The sequence below is a fragment of the Gavia stellata genome, chromosome 9, assembly GCF_030936135.1.
Source record: "Gavia stellata isolate bGavSte3 chromosome 9, bGavSte3.hap2, whole genome shotgun sequence".
Lineage (NCBI taxonomy): Eukaryota > Metazoa > Chordata > Aves > Gaviiformes > Gaviidae > Gavia > Gavia stellata.
In genome coordinates this window covers 38,333,906-38,351,472 of record NC_082602.1, presented here as the reverse complement: position 1 = coordinate 38,351,472, position 17,567 = coordinate 38,333,906, and the positions used below count along the sequence as shown (strand labels likewise).

Below are 17,567 nucleotides of genomic sequence, written 5' to 3'. Positions count from 1 at the left end.
CAGCCCAAATCAGACCGTCCTCAGATTCGATGCAGCTGGCTCAACTGCCCTTATTTCAAAGAGATGCAAGAATAAATTACTAGGAAACATTTGCATTTTTATCTAAACTTGAAACATCGTGCTAGGCTTCAGCTGAGCTCATGCTGAAACAGTAAAAGGTTAAGGAAATAATTATCATGCCCCAATTAGCAGAAAATAGGAATAAAATCAGGAAAGCTCACTACACTTGTAACCATTAAAAATATGTATATGCACCAAATGCTGCACACCTTAGTCAATCAAGTAACTTTTACAATCAAACTGATACTTGAAAAACAAAGTTTAATCTCTCTGAATCTCAAACCATTACTACAGCCCACCGCCATTCATCATGCAAGAAAAATTTTTGTTAGTAAGAAGACGACCAAAACATCTGCCAGCTCAAATCACTGTCTGAATTTCCCTCTCTGCTTTGGACAACTGCACACCTTAAAAAAAAAAAAATAATAATCAAGTGTAAAAGGCAGCCTCTGAATGCCTGCCTCTGCTCCAGTCAACACTGACACACACAAAAGAAACCCCAAACAATTATATTTAGGTAACTAACTATAAAAAACAAACTCTGTGTTGTTTTAAACACTGTAATCTATACCATACTAGCTGTCCAAATTCAAACCTATAGGACTGAACAGCTGTTCAAATTCAAACCTGCAGCAATGACTATTGCTGCCTTCACAGACTAGGATGAGCATGTGTTTAATTCATTTTCACACCTAATGTTTGGATTGCAACATATTTGAGTCCACTGAGAGCTATAAATGCTAGTAAAGCTCTGCTCAACTCGCGCTCCAAGAACACATGGATTTTTATCTATTTATTGTAAAAATATGTAGCTGAAGCACTACAACTCAAACTTTTAATAATGTTTTTAAATTGCTAGAATTTTGCAATACCAAAAGCTCTGGAAAGCAAACAGACCTTTCCACTCTGAAAAAACCACAGGTTTTTCCACGCATACACTAAGCCAGCCGCTACAACTATACACCCCAGGGACTGGGTGACCAGTTCTTCAGCCACAAAGTGACCATGAACTGCACCGACACAGCGGACAGCAGACCGGGGCCAGCACTGGGGTTACCTTCAGAGCCCCCTCCTCTGACCAACACCACATCAGAAGCAGTGAAGGACGGACAACTGACACAGACATGCCTCTCCCTAATTCCAGGTCAACTCGAGGCTTCTTGGAGGACCCTGTGGAAAGGATCATGTCAATGCCCTTCCCAGCCATGAGACTGGGAGACAAAGCATCCTCAGTAATGCAAAGCAGGATTTCGGTGCAGCAGAGGATTTTACAGGGCTTTTGCTTTTCACAGAATGACAGAAGGACAGGGGTGGAAGGGAGCTCTGGAGATCACCTAGTCCAACCCCCCCGCCAGAGCAGGGTCACCTGGAGCAGGTTGCACAGGAATGTGTCCAGGCGAGTTTGGAATATCTCCAGAGAAGGAGACTCCACAGCCTCTCTGGGCAGCATCTTCCAGGGCTCTGCCACCCTCAAAGGAAAGAAGTTCCTCCTCGTGTTTAGATGGGACTTCCTATGGCCAAATTTGTGCCCGTTACCTCTCATCCTGTCACTGGGCACCCCTGAAAAAAGACTGGCCCCATCCTCCTGGCACCCACCCCTTCAGTATTTAGAAGCATTGATAAGATCCCCCTCAGTCTTCTCTTCTCCAGACTAAAAAGACCCAAGTCCCTCAGCCTTTCCTCATAACAAGGATGTTCCAGTCCCCTAACCATCTTGGTAGCCCTTTTGTTTGTTGGTTGTTTTTTTTTCCTTTCAAGTCCGATTAAATTTTTCTCAAATGCTGTTTACAGTTATACCTACTTGCAGTCAACAAAACTGCTAAATGCCACTTTTAACTTGCCCTCCACAGAAATACTCTCAATTTTGTTTTCTTAAAGGCTGAAACCAAAGACAGGTTTGCAAAGCAGCCACATATACAAATTCTCCCCTACCCTAAGAGATTTTGAATAGCCATAATCCTAAGACAGTTACAAATTCAAAGTCTCTTTTTGTGCTCTACAACCTTAAATCCTTGTAAAATTCATACAGTTTTCTTTTGAGGAAACTTTTTTTTTCCCCCAAATGTACCCAAAGCCTTGAAAAATTTACATTTAAAAAAAATGGGCAATTTAAATGTAAAATATTAAGTAACTGAAGACTTGAGCTACAGTCAGAAACAGCTCATCAGCTTCCACAAGGCCATAAATATTTGAATAGATAAAGAGTAATTCCTGCTAAGAACATAAGACTGCAGTCATTCATTCTCCCTCGCACAGTGTCAGCTTGAAGGCTACTCTCTTAACAGATAGGCTGGGGAAAAGAAAAAAAAAAAGAAAAAAAAAATCAGTATAACCAGCCCAAAGAGAAAAGTTGTAAACATTTCAGAAAAACTTTCCAGTGGCAGTTCTGCTTCATGTTGATAAACTATCAAGACATTACAATTTTTGCAAGGAGAAATAGAAATATTCAAATGTGTGAATTAAGCATCTGTCTCTTTTAATGGGAAGCACCTTCATTTTTTATGTAGGTCTTTTCAAATTCTTATCTCTCCAAACAGACTTATTTTATACACACTTATTTAGCTTCCCCAATATATACCAAAAACAGTAAAAAAAGCCTGAAACAGCTACAGCTAGATCTGCTGATCTTAACTCCACAACACAGGGACCTAGCAACTTATCTGCTTATCACGGAATCACAGAATCACTAAGGTTGGAAAAGACCTGTAAGATCATCAAGTCCAACCACCAACCCAACCCCACCATGCCCACTAAACCATGTCCCGCAGTGCCACGTCCACACATTCCTTGAACACCTCCAGGGATGGTGACTCCACCACCTCCCTGGGCAGCCTCTTCCAGTGCTTCACCACTCTCTCAGGAAAGACATTTTCCTAATACCCAGCCTGAACCTCCCCTGGCACAACTTGAGGCCATTTCCTCTTGTCCTATCACTTGTCACTTGGGAGAAGAGACCAACACCCACCTCACCACAACCCCCTTTCAGGCAGTTGTAGAGAGCGATGAGGTCTCCCCTCAGCCTCCTCTTCTCCAGACTGAACAACCCCAGCTCCCTCAGCCGCTCCTCATCAGACTTGTGCTCCAGACCCCTCACCAGCTCCGTCGCCCTTCTCTGGACACCCTCCAGCACCTCAATGTCCTTCTTGGAGTGAGGGGCCCAATCTTCATTAGTTTACTACAAAACTTCAACAGAGAACCCAACAGCACAAGAAACGCCTACTGTGTCACACGGATGGTTCGTATAGCCCAGGACTCATCTCCAACAGTGGCCCCAGGAGATGCCATTCACAGTTTCTGTGGTCCATTCCCCTCCTGGCTCCCCAGCATCCTTTAGAAGCTGCATCTCCACCCATCCTTTCAGAACATCTATGGACCTGCGGTCTGTAAATCTGCCCAAGCTCTTCCTAGGCCTGCTGACATCCTCCGCCTCCACAACCCCCCGTGACAGCAACCTTCAGAAACAAAATTTTTCTTTTACTTGTTTTTAACTAACCTCCTACGGATGTCTGTGAGTGTACCCTATTTCTTGTACTGTGGGATTTGGTGCAGAATAGTTTCACAGCCCACTCACCCGGCAGGAAGGTGCACCATTCCCAATCCTGGTCCTCCATCCCCTGTAACTATTTCTGAGGTACGGAGACCAGAACAGCACCTGGCACGCAAGACGCAGATGCACCAAGGCTATCAAACAACCAAACGACAGCCCTGCCATGTTCTCACTGTCCCTCTGGCTGACACCCAACACCCTGTTGCTTCTTCGCCTGCCACTGCGCAGGGAACCGATGACCCTGGAGAGCTGTCAGTTATAACTCCACAGTGTCTTCCCCAAACTGCAACTACCAGCTTCAAGTAGAGCATCAAACAGGGATTAATTTAGTCTTCTGAGAGGCACTGCCTTACCTTTGTCTACCTTGCAGCTCACAACTTAGCCCCCTCAGTTTTGTGAGGTCCTTCTGACGTTCCTCACCACTAGCACAGTACTTAACTACCAACTCCAGATCACTGATAAAGATGCTGAATGAAGCCTATAATGTCACAACCACTTTACATGGTTACTGACACCCTCCCAGGACTCCAACAGCTTTGTCAGGCAAGATTCACAGAAGCCATACTCGCTCTCTCTCAAAAATATCCCACATTTATCCACCTATTCAATAATTTTATTCTTTCTAATAGAACCACACATTTCTAGTTACTGAAAAAACTGTAGTGCTTCAGTGGATATTTGAACATAATAAAAGCAAGCTGCAGAAAGCCAATACAAGCTGCAGAAAGCCAATACTAACAATTATGTGTTCTAAGAGCTAAGTAATTAAGAGTCCATAGGAGATGAAAGCAATGAATAATGAATGAGAGGTTGTCAAGGTTTCTGAAATGCATCCACAAGCACACTTCTCGGACAACCGCACCTGGCTCATCTGTCAATGCTTCATCTACTAGCAGACTTCACGTAGCCAGCTGCGGACAGCAGACGTGCTCTACCCGGGTTTGCAGAGATCTGAATATACAGTTGAGGACAGGCACTGCTGTAGGGGGATCTCTCTAGCCTTTGCTAGGAAGTTTGTCGTCTTTTCCTGCATGTCAGGTGAAGACAACCAAATCTGGTTTGGGGGGATTTTCCACCCATCCCCCACCCCGCCCTGCCCCAAGGCATAAACTGTTGAAAAAGAAAAAAGCTCATGTTCATCTGCCTTCCTGAAGTAGGCCTCACAAACAAGTCTCAGGAAAATAAATCTTACATTCAATCCTCATAATCTGAAAACATCCTATTTGTAAAATGCCAGATAGCACACTCTGAGTCACTGACTCAAACCTACCAATTTCCATTCAGGATAGATGCTCTGTCAATGGAATGAAAATACAGCTTTCTTGAAACATGTAATATCCCTATGCTGTTCGTTATCAGATGATACAGTCTCAGTCTCTCTGCCTAAAGTACTCGAACTCAGCAGCTTTATCCCCACTATCTATATTTGCTGTGTGCTCATCATGGTATTACTAGCCTAAGACCTGCATGCACTCAGCTATAAAGGACCGGTGGCTTTGACTTGGGTGTCTTCCCACTGTATGCTTCCCAGGTCCCTCAAGAGGAACCTCTTGCGCTGCCACAGTACTTTGCCACTGTCTGTCTTTGCCTCCCAGATCCTATAAAAAAAAATTCTTCTACTGCACAACCTCTGCATATCTGAGCAGGAGGAGTCATACTGTCAAACTGTCCCCAAATTCAACCCCAATTCTCAGCCCCTTTCTGATCATCGTCTTTCAACTGATTCAGCACAGCTAGGTGAAGAGTTACGTCCTTTTATAAATTCTATTGGGAACCAGCAGGAGAACTTCAAGGTATAGCTTATCAAACGCATGTTTACAACAGTCTCTGTACCTTTCCATAGTGAAAGAGCTTCACTAACAGAACATGAGACCGGTATTGGCACACCAACCTCAGACTCCTCTGGATACAAAAACCTACCAGTCCTATAATACAGTGCTTCTGCTCTGTGGTATCAATACCCATGTTCATTTGAGGTCAGAGACCACATTCCCGATTCCATGAGCCAGCCAACTCTACCAAAAGTAAATACTGTTTTAAAGGGATAAAAGAAGAGGGGTGAGTGGTGAAGTTTGCAGTCTGACTCACTACTGATTTTCCATTAAAAATATGTACTAGGGCTTAAGATACTATATAGAAGTTCCTGAACAGCCTAGGATATAAATAAGTGCATAAGAATACAAGGACCCACATTGTCATCAGCATCTTAAAGATAATGCCTTAAGAATACCTCACTGTTAAGGTTAAACAAGTTAAATAAACTAAACGTCATTTAACCCCTTACTATTTTAAAAATAGAAGTGAAGCTATTTGCAGCAATTTAAGTAAACTTACTTGTTCAAAGCACATTCTTTATATAGTCACAAACCCTTCATTAGAAGCACTAAGTATCAACGATCCTTGAGGTAAAATACGCTTTTGTGCCCAAGAGCAAGAGTACACTTCATCAACCGACTAACTGTGGTTTAGGATGCAAAAGTAAAGCCAAGATGGAGATTTGTAAAGTACATACCTTCACTATGACTGTTTGATCAGAGATGCTGCTCATCATCTCATTGATGGACTTAAAAAGCTGCAGCAGAGACTCCCTGAAGTCTGCTTCTCCTTTGTTTTCATAAAGTCTGAAAAATAATTAGGTTTCGATCTAACTAAAATGGAAATACATTTTTAAAAAAAATCTGTTCAAATGACACATGGTAATTCATGGCATTACTTTCAACTTCAAGAGTTTCTCCAAGTTTCTTCACTGAACCAAGAGTTTTCTTTCACAAAAAAACTAAAGACAAGACCGACTGACCAGGCTGGGTCAGCAGGAACAACAGATTTTTATTTTAAAGCTGCCCATGTAAAATGCCACATCCAGTATTGTTTTTTACGCTTTCAAGTCACGGTGAATCCCTCAGCAGTGACCCAGTTCCACATGCCCACGCATCAGTGGGATAGTCTCTCCACCCTGCACGAGAGCCAGCAGATGTCTGGGAGGACCAACGCCAAGCAGCCCTCTGATGTGGAAGCCAGAAAGCATCCAGACAACTTGCCAGCAATCATTAAAATCTACCAGTGTCCTAAGGTTTGTGACCTTAAGCTCTGTGAAAGAAAGAAAAAGCCTATCAACCCACTATTTGCTAAAAAAAACCAACCAAACAACACAAAAAAAAAAAAAAAAAGAAAAACCACCACCAAACTTTTTTCCCCAAGGGAAGGAAGCGCTCAAGTTAAAATGCATTTCACCTCTAATTTCTGGCTCGCTGACACTAAATTAGTTAAGGCTCACTTTCCCGTACAGTCAGTACAGCTGCCACAGAAGAACAACTAATCCACAGCTAAAGTTTGCCAGCCAGGTCTCTGTGCCTTCAGATGGCATTTTTCAGAGCTGATCTGCCCACAGGGACCCCTCTCTCTCTCTCTGCCAGATACTTTCAGGGGGATAAAAACTGCCTTGAGATGCCTCAGCAACACCAACGGCAAAAAATATACAGCCAAGCTGAAGAACTTGGTCCACTGGTTCAACACAGCACAGGAATGAATGTTCCTGAAACTCTCATGAGTATTTTAAATGCAGAATGGTCTCTAGTTCAGGTGGAGGATGAGATAATTCTCACTATGAAATGGAAAGGGAGGGGGAGAAGATTATTTAAAAATCCTTTAAAAATTTTCTTCCCCCTTTGGCAATACACATGACTCACCTACATAAGGGCTGCTGCAAATACACTTCTTGAACCTCAGCTATACAGACCAGGATCAGTGCTTAAAAGAAGCCCAGGAGAACCTGGCATCTAAACAGGGGTGTTTATAAACATCAGATGGGACTTTCTCCCCAGCTAAACCCCCAAGCTTACCCGGTCAGCTTTGATCCCCTCCGAGAGCCTCATCCAAGAGCAGCTGGGCTTCCAAGGCCCTCCCTGGTTCCACTAGCTCTGTCCCTGAGCTCACCTCAACATTTTGCACCAAGAGCCATTACAGCAGCTCCCAGCAAGATTTCAATTCCCCTCTATTTTCCTCCCATTTTCTTCTGGGCTTAAACCCTGTAAGAAGGTCTTGAACAAGGTCTGCAGCTCAGAAAGAGCACCACACCCAGGAATTTTATTTGTACAGTCATAGTATGACTTCTTCACGTTTGAAGATATCATGATGGACCACCTATTACAGAAGGAAAGGGGCTTATCTTTTTAAGATAAACACAGAGTTCAGAATGTTCTTGCTGCTTTACACTGAAACTAATGTGTATCATTTTTAATGCTGTGTTCATAAGCCTTTGGGAGCCACAGATATTAAAAAAAGCTATTTAACCAGTACGCAGGGGAAATGAATGCTACCGAAAAATTATTAAATTGTGTTATTTTGCTGTGCAAACTTCTATTCCCCTTTTAGGCTAAAACTGGAGGTTATGCAGGACAAATTACTTGTTAACTCCCAATTTCAATAATGGATTTCAGTGTCCCCCTGAACAGATTAGAGAGGTGAAACTAATACCAATATAAGGAGTAACTAAACTTGACAGTCCAATAAATCAAACTGCTTCAGACAGAAAGCGTTGTGTTTCAAAAAGGAAGTCGTAATAAAAATAAACAAGTTAGTCACAAATGTGTTTCTACTGTCAGTTATTAACATATATTTATTTAATACACCCGATAATGCATAAAAACACTGCAGCTACGAGAAAACCAGGATTACACCAAGCTGACCCTTCTAGCACTGCCTCAAAATTTAAGACTGTTGTAAATGCAACATAACCACTGGGATCATTACCAAGTAAACCAAATAAAGATATTTCCAAAGTTCACTAATAATATTTTGCCTTTATAAACCTTGATACACTGAACAAATAGATTTGCCACCAGGCTTTAACTAGATGAACTAGGCTTCTACATATTTATCTGGAACTGAAGCTTGCCTGCAACCACATTACTAAAATGCTCCATCTATTCAGTCCATTCCCATATTACACAAGTTAAAAATACGTAATGTTTTTTAATAAGAGATTCTGCTTGCTCTTTGAGATTTCTCAGTAAAACACTAACGATATTTCAGAACACTGCTACACTTCTGCATTATAATCACTTCAAATCACACACCTCAGGCAGGATTTAAGTCTTACAGCAGAACAAATCATGGTGTCATTCAGCATTCAGTAGCTTCGCTGATTAATCCCCTGTCATTGAGAGCTGTGTCCTCCCAACGCTAAAGAACTCTGAATTAGTGCTTAGCACGAGGCAATCCAATGGCCAATACTAGAGGGTCGTATTGTCTGTAAATCTAATCTGCAGCAAGAGATCTTTTTTTTTTTTTCCTGTTGGAAAGTGATTTGTAGGACCTGCAACAGTACAAGTGACATTCGGTATTTTATGAATCTCACAGCAAGACTCCTACAGAAATAATTTACAATCTCTAATTCAGAGAAAGGTTGGTGAAGTTGGTAACTTCAGAGCTTTACATAAATCCCTTGTAATAAGGTTTTTAGCATCACTAACAAGTAGTAAAAGGATTGAATCTAAATGAAGCTGAACACATCATCAACTTATTTTATAACTTTTTTAGTATTTCCTGTGTAAAACACAGTACAGACTTCCAGCTTAACTCAGAATAACTATTTATGCTTGACTTTATGGATGGACACCCACTGCAGACAGCGCCGGCGAGTCGCTGTGCAGTTCACCATGCACGAGGTCAAGTGGGGAGCAGGAAACAGCCCCCCAGCAGGCCTCCGCCATGCCGGCAGGCACAGTAAGAGCTCTTGTAGAAACTCAAATGATTCTCCTATCAAAAACAGTATCACTCTTGAGGAGAAGATTTCTGCAGCCCTTCTTTCTTTCCACTTTCCCGTCTCGCTCAGTGAAACCTACTAAGACTGCAGGGCCCGACAAACTGCAACCAACAGCTTCTTCCTGCTCTGACAGGTGGGGGCCCCGGGGAGCTCCGAGCTGTTCAGGGTTTAACTCCAACAATACTTGTCGTTTTCTTTTACGAGGCGGTGTGTCAAAAAAGGTGCATCTCATACTCCTTTTTCGCCCCTCGCTGTCCACCTAGTCTGACTCTCTTCCCTCGCCATGTCTGGCCTACAAATAAAGCCCTCTGCCAACCACGGCTTCTCCCCAAGCCCTGTGAGCACCACGCAAGGACAAACGTCATGTTCCCCACCCAGAAAAGCTGTCCCTTCGCCTTGCTGCAAGATTTTCAATACTTCATAGTCTTCCCAGACTTCTGCAGCCGTGTGAGGAAAGCCACTATCAAAGCCCAGGCGGGGACGAGGGACAGGGCAGTACAGCTACTCCGCAGCTTCAACATTTCAGTCACAGTATAGAATCATTTAGGTTGGAAAAGACCTTTAAGATCATCAAGTCCAACCATAAACCTAACCCTACCAAGTCCACCACTAAACCGTGTCCCTGAGCGCCTCATCCGCACATCTGTTAAATACCTCCAGGGATGGGGACTCCACCACCTCCCTGGGCAGCCTGTTCCAGTGTCTGACAACCCTTTTGGTGAAGAAGTTTTTCCTAATATCCAGCCTAAACCTCCCCTGGCACAACTTGAGGCCATTTCCTCTGGTCCTATCACTCGTCCCTTGGGAGAAGAGACCAACACCCACCTCCCCACAACCCCCTTTCAGGGAGTTGCAGAGAGCGATGAGGTCTCCCCTCAGCCTCCTCTTCTCCAGACTGAACACCCCCAGCTCCCTCAGCCGCTCCTCATCAGACTTGTGCTCCAGACCCCTCACCAGCTCCGTTGCCCTTCTCTGGACACGCTCCAGCACCTCAGTTATTAACAAAAGTTTCCCAAATAGCAGCAAGTTTTCTTTGTTCATAGACCTAAACTATAGAAAGCTGCAACACGTCATGATTTTAGTAGCGCACTGCTACGTAAAATACACATCTCAGTCAGGCACAGGCTTCTTCTATTTACTACTTTCCACGCAGCTGGGTTCAAGATGAAGAAAATCCGGCTCGCTCTTAGGAACAACTGCCTCCTGAAACAAATTCTAACAACTTAAGATATTTCTAAAACAGTGCGATATTGAGCGAGTTTAACTTGGGGTGTTATAACTGTGACACTTTTTGAACAATATTGTCAATGGAAATTCCAGGATGTTTCAGCATTCACCATACTTACTGATTGAACAATATCCTGGACCGCACGATGAACTTGAAGATGTACTCCAAAGCTTTCATCGCTTTAAAAAGTTGATCAGTGATACCACACTTCTCAGCATTATCCACGTATGTTTTTAAAACTTTAGTCAGTTTTCTGTTTAAATACAAAGACACATACAAGTTACAAGCATGCACGCGGAGAAGGTTTTAAATTTTGAAAGGTTTAAAGAAAAATTATGTGCCTAAGTAGTGCCCACTAAGTTACAAAATTGATTATGCAACTAAAACTCATTATGCTCTTGGCTTTCCTGGTAAGTAGGTGCAACCGATTCTTGAGAAAAAGGAAAACCCACAGTCAATAAAAGCATTCAACACACAAGCAATGCAGCAAATCTCAATAAGACTTATTTTCTATTGGATAGTTAGGGATATTTGGATTTAGGCTATTCTAAAGATCCAACTAGTAATAATCAAAATAATAAAAATTAAATCAAATACAAACACATTGTTAGAATTAAAACAAACAGAATGGGAGTTTCTTCATTAAACAAGGCCTCCCCGTTACAGAGTCTTCCCGTGGATTTTGGGCTAGATTTGTGAAATTTATTCCTCAGAAATTATAAAATACCAGCTGGAAATTCTCTTATTCCCCATTTTAAAGTCTGAAAGTGAAACAATTTTAAAAACAGTACCATTTCAACTACCTCCCTTCCAACGAATATAAATCGTTATTTTAATGCAACTACAACCAGTTCCATTTTAAATCATCCTAGCTACAGTGGATACTTTCAGCGTGAACGTTAAAAGTAAGTACAACATTATTTACCACTAACAGAAAATAACATTGAGTAGACAGATATCTTGATATATGTGCATTTATTTTAATAGGAGTAAACTGCCCAAGAATTTCAAGTAACCACTTATATATTGTCAACGCAACCTTTCTTTACTGAAACAAACTTGTGTAATAAAAGTTGGGGAGAAGGTAGGGATCTGTCATGCCCACGGGCACAAGTCAAGCCAGAATTCACATCTTCCAGCATCATCAAGCTTACACCTGCTTCTGCCTCCCTCCATTTAAGGAAGGGAAGGATGCTCTCCATGCCTACCAGCGAAAGGGCCACCTTCAGCTCTTGCTAATAAAACCAGATGCTGGAAGATGCTTCATCCTTTACCCGCTTCACATGAAGGCTGCAACAGTGGCTGTAACCCAGTGAAGTGATCGTAATATCAAAGTTGTGACTAACGACCTAACTCTTCTTCACGATTTTAAAATCGGTACTTCTCAAACCTTTTCTGGTCACATAACAGAGACTGTATAACAGCAAAGTGCACAGCAGGTTTCCCGCTTTTAGATTTGTTTTCCTTCCAACACTGCAAAGATATCTATTATATATTTCTCCTCCAACACTAATATTCTGAAGCAGCAGCAAAGAACCTAACTGTCAAGAAATACTTAAGACAGAAAATATAATGGACCTTCATTTTTTTGTTCTTCACTGCTTCCTCCCCAAAGTGACAGTAACACAGATAATACAGGGTAGAACATCAATTTAATGCACCAAACAACAGGCATTTGAAGCATCTTAAATAGACGTGATTTCTTTCTCAAGTATGACTGAGAATTGCTTATGAATACTTTCCTTACAAAACAATTCTTGAAATAGGCAAATCATCCCGTCCTTCAATACAACAAAATCAAAACTTCCTCCTCGCAAATGACCGAAAGTTTTATTACTGTTATTTCAAGAGAGAAAGACATACGAAAGACATACTGTCTCCAGCCTTCTTCAAGAAGCTCCCACCCTCCCAAGCTCTGTAGGCAAATTCCTAATTAATCTACACAAAACAAGTAACTGAATAACATTATCCGGAAAAACTGTACAAGCTACATTAGAAAAGTAATTTTTAAAATTTACGTGTAGGCTAACGTAGCGCTGAAATGTTTCTTAATGTAGGTTTCCAAGACGGGATTAAAATGTTGAAATTTTCTGTCAGCAATCAGTCCAATGATAAATACCTGAAAAAAAAGCATAATTATTGCACTATCCTCAAAAAGTCTTTAATATAGTACATTCACCCAACTTTATTTTCAGGTAAGACACAGTAATAATGTTAAAAGCACACAGATATAGGCTTTTGATTATCCTCCCAATATATTAATATTCTCCTTTCCTGTGAAAACTTCCTGTTCATAACAAAGTTTTCTGTTCCAAGCAGAAACTTTCTATTTCCATCCTGAATTCTGCTGTCAATCCACTACAATGACTGGATTTGATTGCTTCCATCTTTTCTGGGAGGGTGACATGACGTAATCCAACCCCCTTTTGATCAAGTCCAACTGAAACTTCAAATATAATAAAAACGTTCCACACATTTTAAATTAATTAATAAATAACTAACAGCTAGTAAGATCTGTTTCATTAGTAATCTTCATTCTAGCTTTTACACCACGTTTGTTTTATTTATTCATCATTGCGGTGCCTGCATTTTATTCCAGCCACAATGCAAACTTACCAAAGCATCAAACACTAATGTGTCAAAGGTGTCACTCTCCGAGTTTTCCATCATTATGTTAAAAAGTGCATCCAATGTATCTTGAAGAAACTATAAATAAATACACAATTCATCACATGTTACAGGAAAAATGAAATTTAGATGTCTCACAGATTTCTACAGACATACTTGCTTTCATTTGCCGGTGGACTTAGCAGTGTTAGGTTTACGGTTGGACTTGATGATCTTAAAGGTCTTTTCCAACCTAAACGATTCTATGATTTTTATATTTTACAAAGTAATGACATTCAAAAAGTTAGCTGAAAAAAGGAGAATTTAACATTTTGGTTTTCGGTAAATTATTTTTTAGTTGGGTTGATTACCTATAGATCCACATCACTCAAATAGGAAAAAAAGGTCAGAAATCACACTTGGTACACCTGAATAGTAAGTTTAATCTATTATCGTGAATGAACAAAAACTATTTCAAAACTCAGTTTCAACAGACAGTCAACAGGATCATGCAGTTTCTGGAAACTGATGTTTCAGAGCACAAGCCAGACAAGCAACTCAGTCTCATGCCAGATAAATCAAGTCGTCCTCAGTGGTTTTGAGCTGAGCCATGAAAAGCGCACAGCATTCTGCTTTTCAGGACTGCGTAAACTCAGATCCACAATTTCAAATGAGAGCATACATGCAGGCATGGGAAACAGAGCACACAACCTTCTGCCCCAGCCCAAAACCTCCAGGACTATCACTGTAACAGAGGAAGAGGCTTCACTAGCCAGTTGGCTGGACACCCTGATCTGTGCAACACAAAACTAAAAGCAGGTTAGTGTCAGGGGACCCAAGTTAAGCAGAGGGATAAAAGCTGCTTTATGCATGTATAATTACAGTATTCCTTCCCAGTGACAAGTAGTACATGCATAGACCAGAGATACTCATCAAGGCATTCAGTTTTATCAGCATGGGATTCTGTGTCTGAGCACTTTCTTCCACCAGACGACCCAAAACCGACATGGGCTCCTCCAAGGCAGAATGAGGATGGATCATGACCTCAGTTTGTATTTGTTTTGGTTGAGAGAGAAGGGGTTCAACATGGATTGTTCCAGCAAGTCTGTCTCAAATGAAGTAAAAATGGTTTTTGTCTTGTAGACAAGACAAGGTATAGTTGGGGAAGAATGTCTGAACAAACAGAAGGCAACTGATTCCTGAGACTGCGGTTATGAAGAGATATTATATACATTGTGGAAGTGACAGAGAAACAGCCAGACTCCCACCTTCCTCCCTTAAAAATTTTTATCTATGCAATGAGTCTCCTAGATCAAACATGATTCACTTGGACTATCTACTAAATCCAGAGTCAAATCTCAGGAATTAACCTCCATTTAGCAGCTCGCTAAACGCTGCTGAATGCCAAACTTCCTCCAAACAAGTGAGCATGGAGCCACAGTTCGTGCTACTAATACCCGAAGATGAAAAAACAGAAAAGCCAAAATGCTTGCAGCTGATTTTAGACTTCAGTTCTGGGGGAAATCCAGCTCATAATTGACTTTCATTAGCAGAGTTCTGTTCACAAGGACTTCACGTAACAGCAAGAAGAATACAGGATAGATGCTTTTGTTGTATAAAGTGCCAGGAAAACATTATTTGGGTAGGGAGCTGGTATTTCTAGACTGTTAGTTTACATTCTCATATCCTATAGACTCTGCATAAATGGAGTCAGAGCCTCTGTTAAAGGGAGATAACATTTACAGTTTTCATACACTACTGAAACAGTCAATCACAGAATGAGTATCTTGGCTGATTTCTACTTAGCGATAAATGAACACCAGTAGGCAGAAATATTTTACAGGCATTTTAAAAAAAAAAAGAAATAGTTTAACAGAAAATTTGAATACGTTCTATCAAATGCATACTTTTTGTAATATACATAGCCTGTACCATGGATCGTATTTAAAATCACGAAGGACAAAAAAAGCTGAAAGAATACAAAGGAACAGTTACAAACTAGATATTATGAACGTGCAACAGAGCAGTCTACACAAAGATTTTCTGAACATTATTGTAACAGATGGATAACATAAACAATGGCCTTCTAAAAAAAGAACAAAAATGGTGGAGAGCGCGATATTAAACATTCACTCTGCTGTCGTACGCATAAATCAAGTTCTGCTCAGATCCCTATGCAATAAGGAGAAGGGAGTATGATTTCATACTGCCTGCAACAGTGCAGGGAGGGGTGAGCGTGTGCCAGCTGGAGAACTTGCTCCAATATTGCTTGTACTTAAACCTCGTTTGTGCTGCATTCTGGTGCTTCTAAAATCACCAACATCCATCAGGCAGTAATCTCCTGTACACACTCTGATGTCATTTGAAGAGGGAAAATTACAAATGACAGAACTATGACAATGCTTGGCAGAAGCAAGTATCAGTGTGAAGTTTTTAGCTATCAAACGATCCACAACAAAATAGCAGCAGGTAGAACCTTCCTGAAAAACCAATCATGTGAGATACTATTTTCACCCTACTCAATAAAGGATAGTATCAGCAGTCTCAGACGTTTTAAGTTACTTCAAGACGAGGCATTCATTATGCTTCTATTAACCAAATTAAAATCCATTGAAGTAAGAAAACAGCACTAAAGGCCCTTAAGGTCATCTGTCCCCAATACATCTTTCGACACTCTTTTATTGAATGTGTTGTAATAAATCAAATCTAAAGTCCCAGCCTACTCTTTTCCACAGCTAAATCTGTCTTTATGGAGGTCTTTACCATCATTCAGTGGCCTTGGCAAATGTAAATAACTTGGCTCAGCTAAATATTTTCAGGACAAATAATTTAAAAGAAAAAAAAAAGTATCAGCAGCACACAGTAGGATTGCTTTCCACATCCATATATTAAAAATACATTTATTATCACCACGTAAGAATTCCAAGATGTTTTAACCTTGCAAAGAAAAACACCCTTTGCCTTCACGTACCTGTATATAAAAATTCATTGAAGTGCTAAGAAATAAACCACCCTACGTTTTCAGAATTTCACATTTTTTACGTGTTTTACCAGTACTCAACATCTGAAATGTTCTTTGAGGGCAGGGAGAAGGGCATTAGCATCCTGAACGCTGAGAGACACCTGGTTACAATTCAACGTGCGAGTGCGTGCAGTAAGGGCAGGGCAGGAACAAAAAGATATGAGTACCTCAAAATATGGGATTCAGCAAATTTATGATACCAAATTTATTTTTCAAGAAGTTAATTTGTTACCTTAACCACTTCACCACCATCGACTTTCATCAGCTGCTTCAAATTCTGCTGCAACAGGTTTGTGTTGGATCGCCATTTCAGAAGTCCCAAGAGATCAACTAGGAGTAAGAAAAAACAATTATATCCTGCAGGATACTTACTTTCACTCACACCCCATAACTATGTTCAGGACAGATGGTTTACTTCCTTGGGTCAGCCATTTTCACTGGACAACAATGTATTTCTGGTACGCCTCTGACACTGCAGAAACCTAGCACAATGCTTCTATCATGCAACAACTCTGAAAGGCTTTCAAAAAAGCAGCCGGCTTTTGAAACGGCAGCATTAAAACCTAGACCAAGAAAGTCAGATCCCTCAGCTTTAATGTGTTGTACACAACAGTTGTGTGTTTAGAAGAAGATGCCAAAATGAAATTAGTCAGCCACCAACACAGTCATATCTACAGGGCCGTGACTCTTCCAGCATTAATGTTCCTAACTTCTTTGCTCTCACTGAATAAACTGAAAAGAAAATAAGGCGCAATGCAAGGCAAACAGTTGCAAACTACGCTAACTGAGTGGAAAGCTGTCTGCTTAATAACTCATAATGCCCAAATTGCTTGGTTGCTTCCAAGTGATGGAGAGCTAGGGTACAGATCAGATCACGAAACAAATCAACTGCAAATGGTCTTGTCCCCGAATTCTGCATCCCGCTATTAAGATCATGTCACTTCAGCATTTACTGATAAATAAGAGAACACAGAAGGCAAGCTCGCTCTCTTTTATTAGTCATAAAGAACTACAGCATCCTTTTTCAGTTTCCTTTGAGGAAAACTTCTCACGAGGCAACTCACAATTGAGGTTCCCCTGCAAATAAGCACACTAATAAATATTAACAACCACACTAGAGCACCAGTAAGTGAAACCCACGCTAGCATTTGTTGAGATGCAACCTGAGTTGCCCACAAACCCAAAAGCCCAAGCTCGCCCTGCCTTAGCCAAACTAGCGTCAAGGGAAAATTCCTCCCTCCCTCATGAAAAGTCAGTTTTCAGCACAAACCAAACTATCCATAAGTCATCCTCAGTAGAAGCCCCTAAAGAGAGACAAATCGGAGATTTTAAAGACTGT

General features: G+C 41.1%; 1 protein-coding gene across 1 annotated transcript in view; it reads right to left on the bottom strand.

Annotated features, from left to right (window-relative positions):
- Window positions 1-17,567, bottom strand: part of DOCK1 (dedicator of cytokinesis 1) — a 329,394-nt gene that overhangs the window by 249,547 nt on the left and 62,280 nt on the right. The window contains exons 19-23 of the mRNA XM_059821380.1: window positions 16,461-16,558; window positions 13,216-13,305; window positions 12,618-12,718; window positions 10,718-10,852; window positions 6,120-6,228 (exon numbers count right to left, since the gene is read on the bottom strand). Coding sequence (XP_059677363.1) covers window positions 6,120-6,228; window positions 10,718-10,852; window positions 12,618-12,718; window positions 13,216-13,305; window positions 16,461-16,558 — 533 coding nt within the window. The remainder of the gene's footprint in view (window positions 1-6,119; window positions 6,229-10,717; window positions 10,853-12,617; window positions 12,719-13,215; window positions 13,306-16,460; window positions 16,559-17,567) is intronic.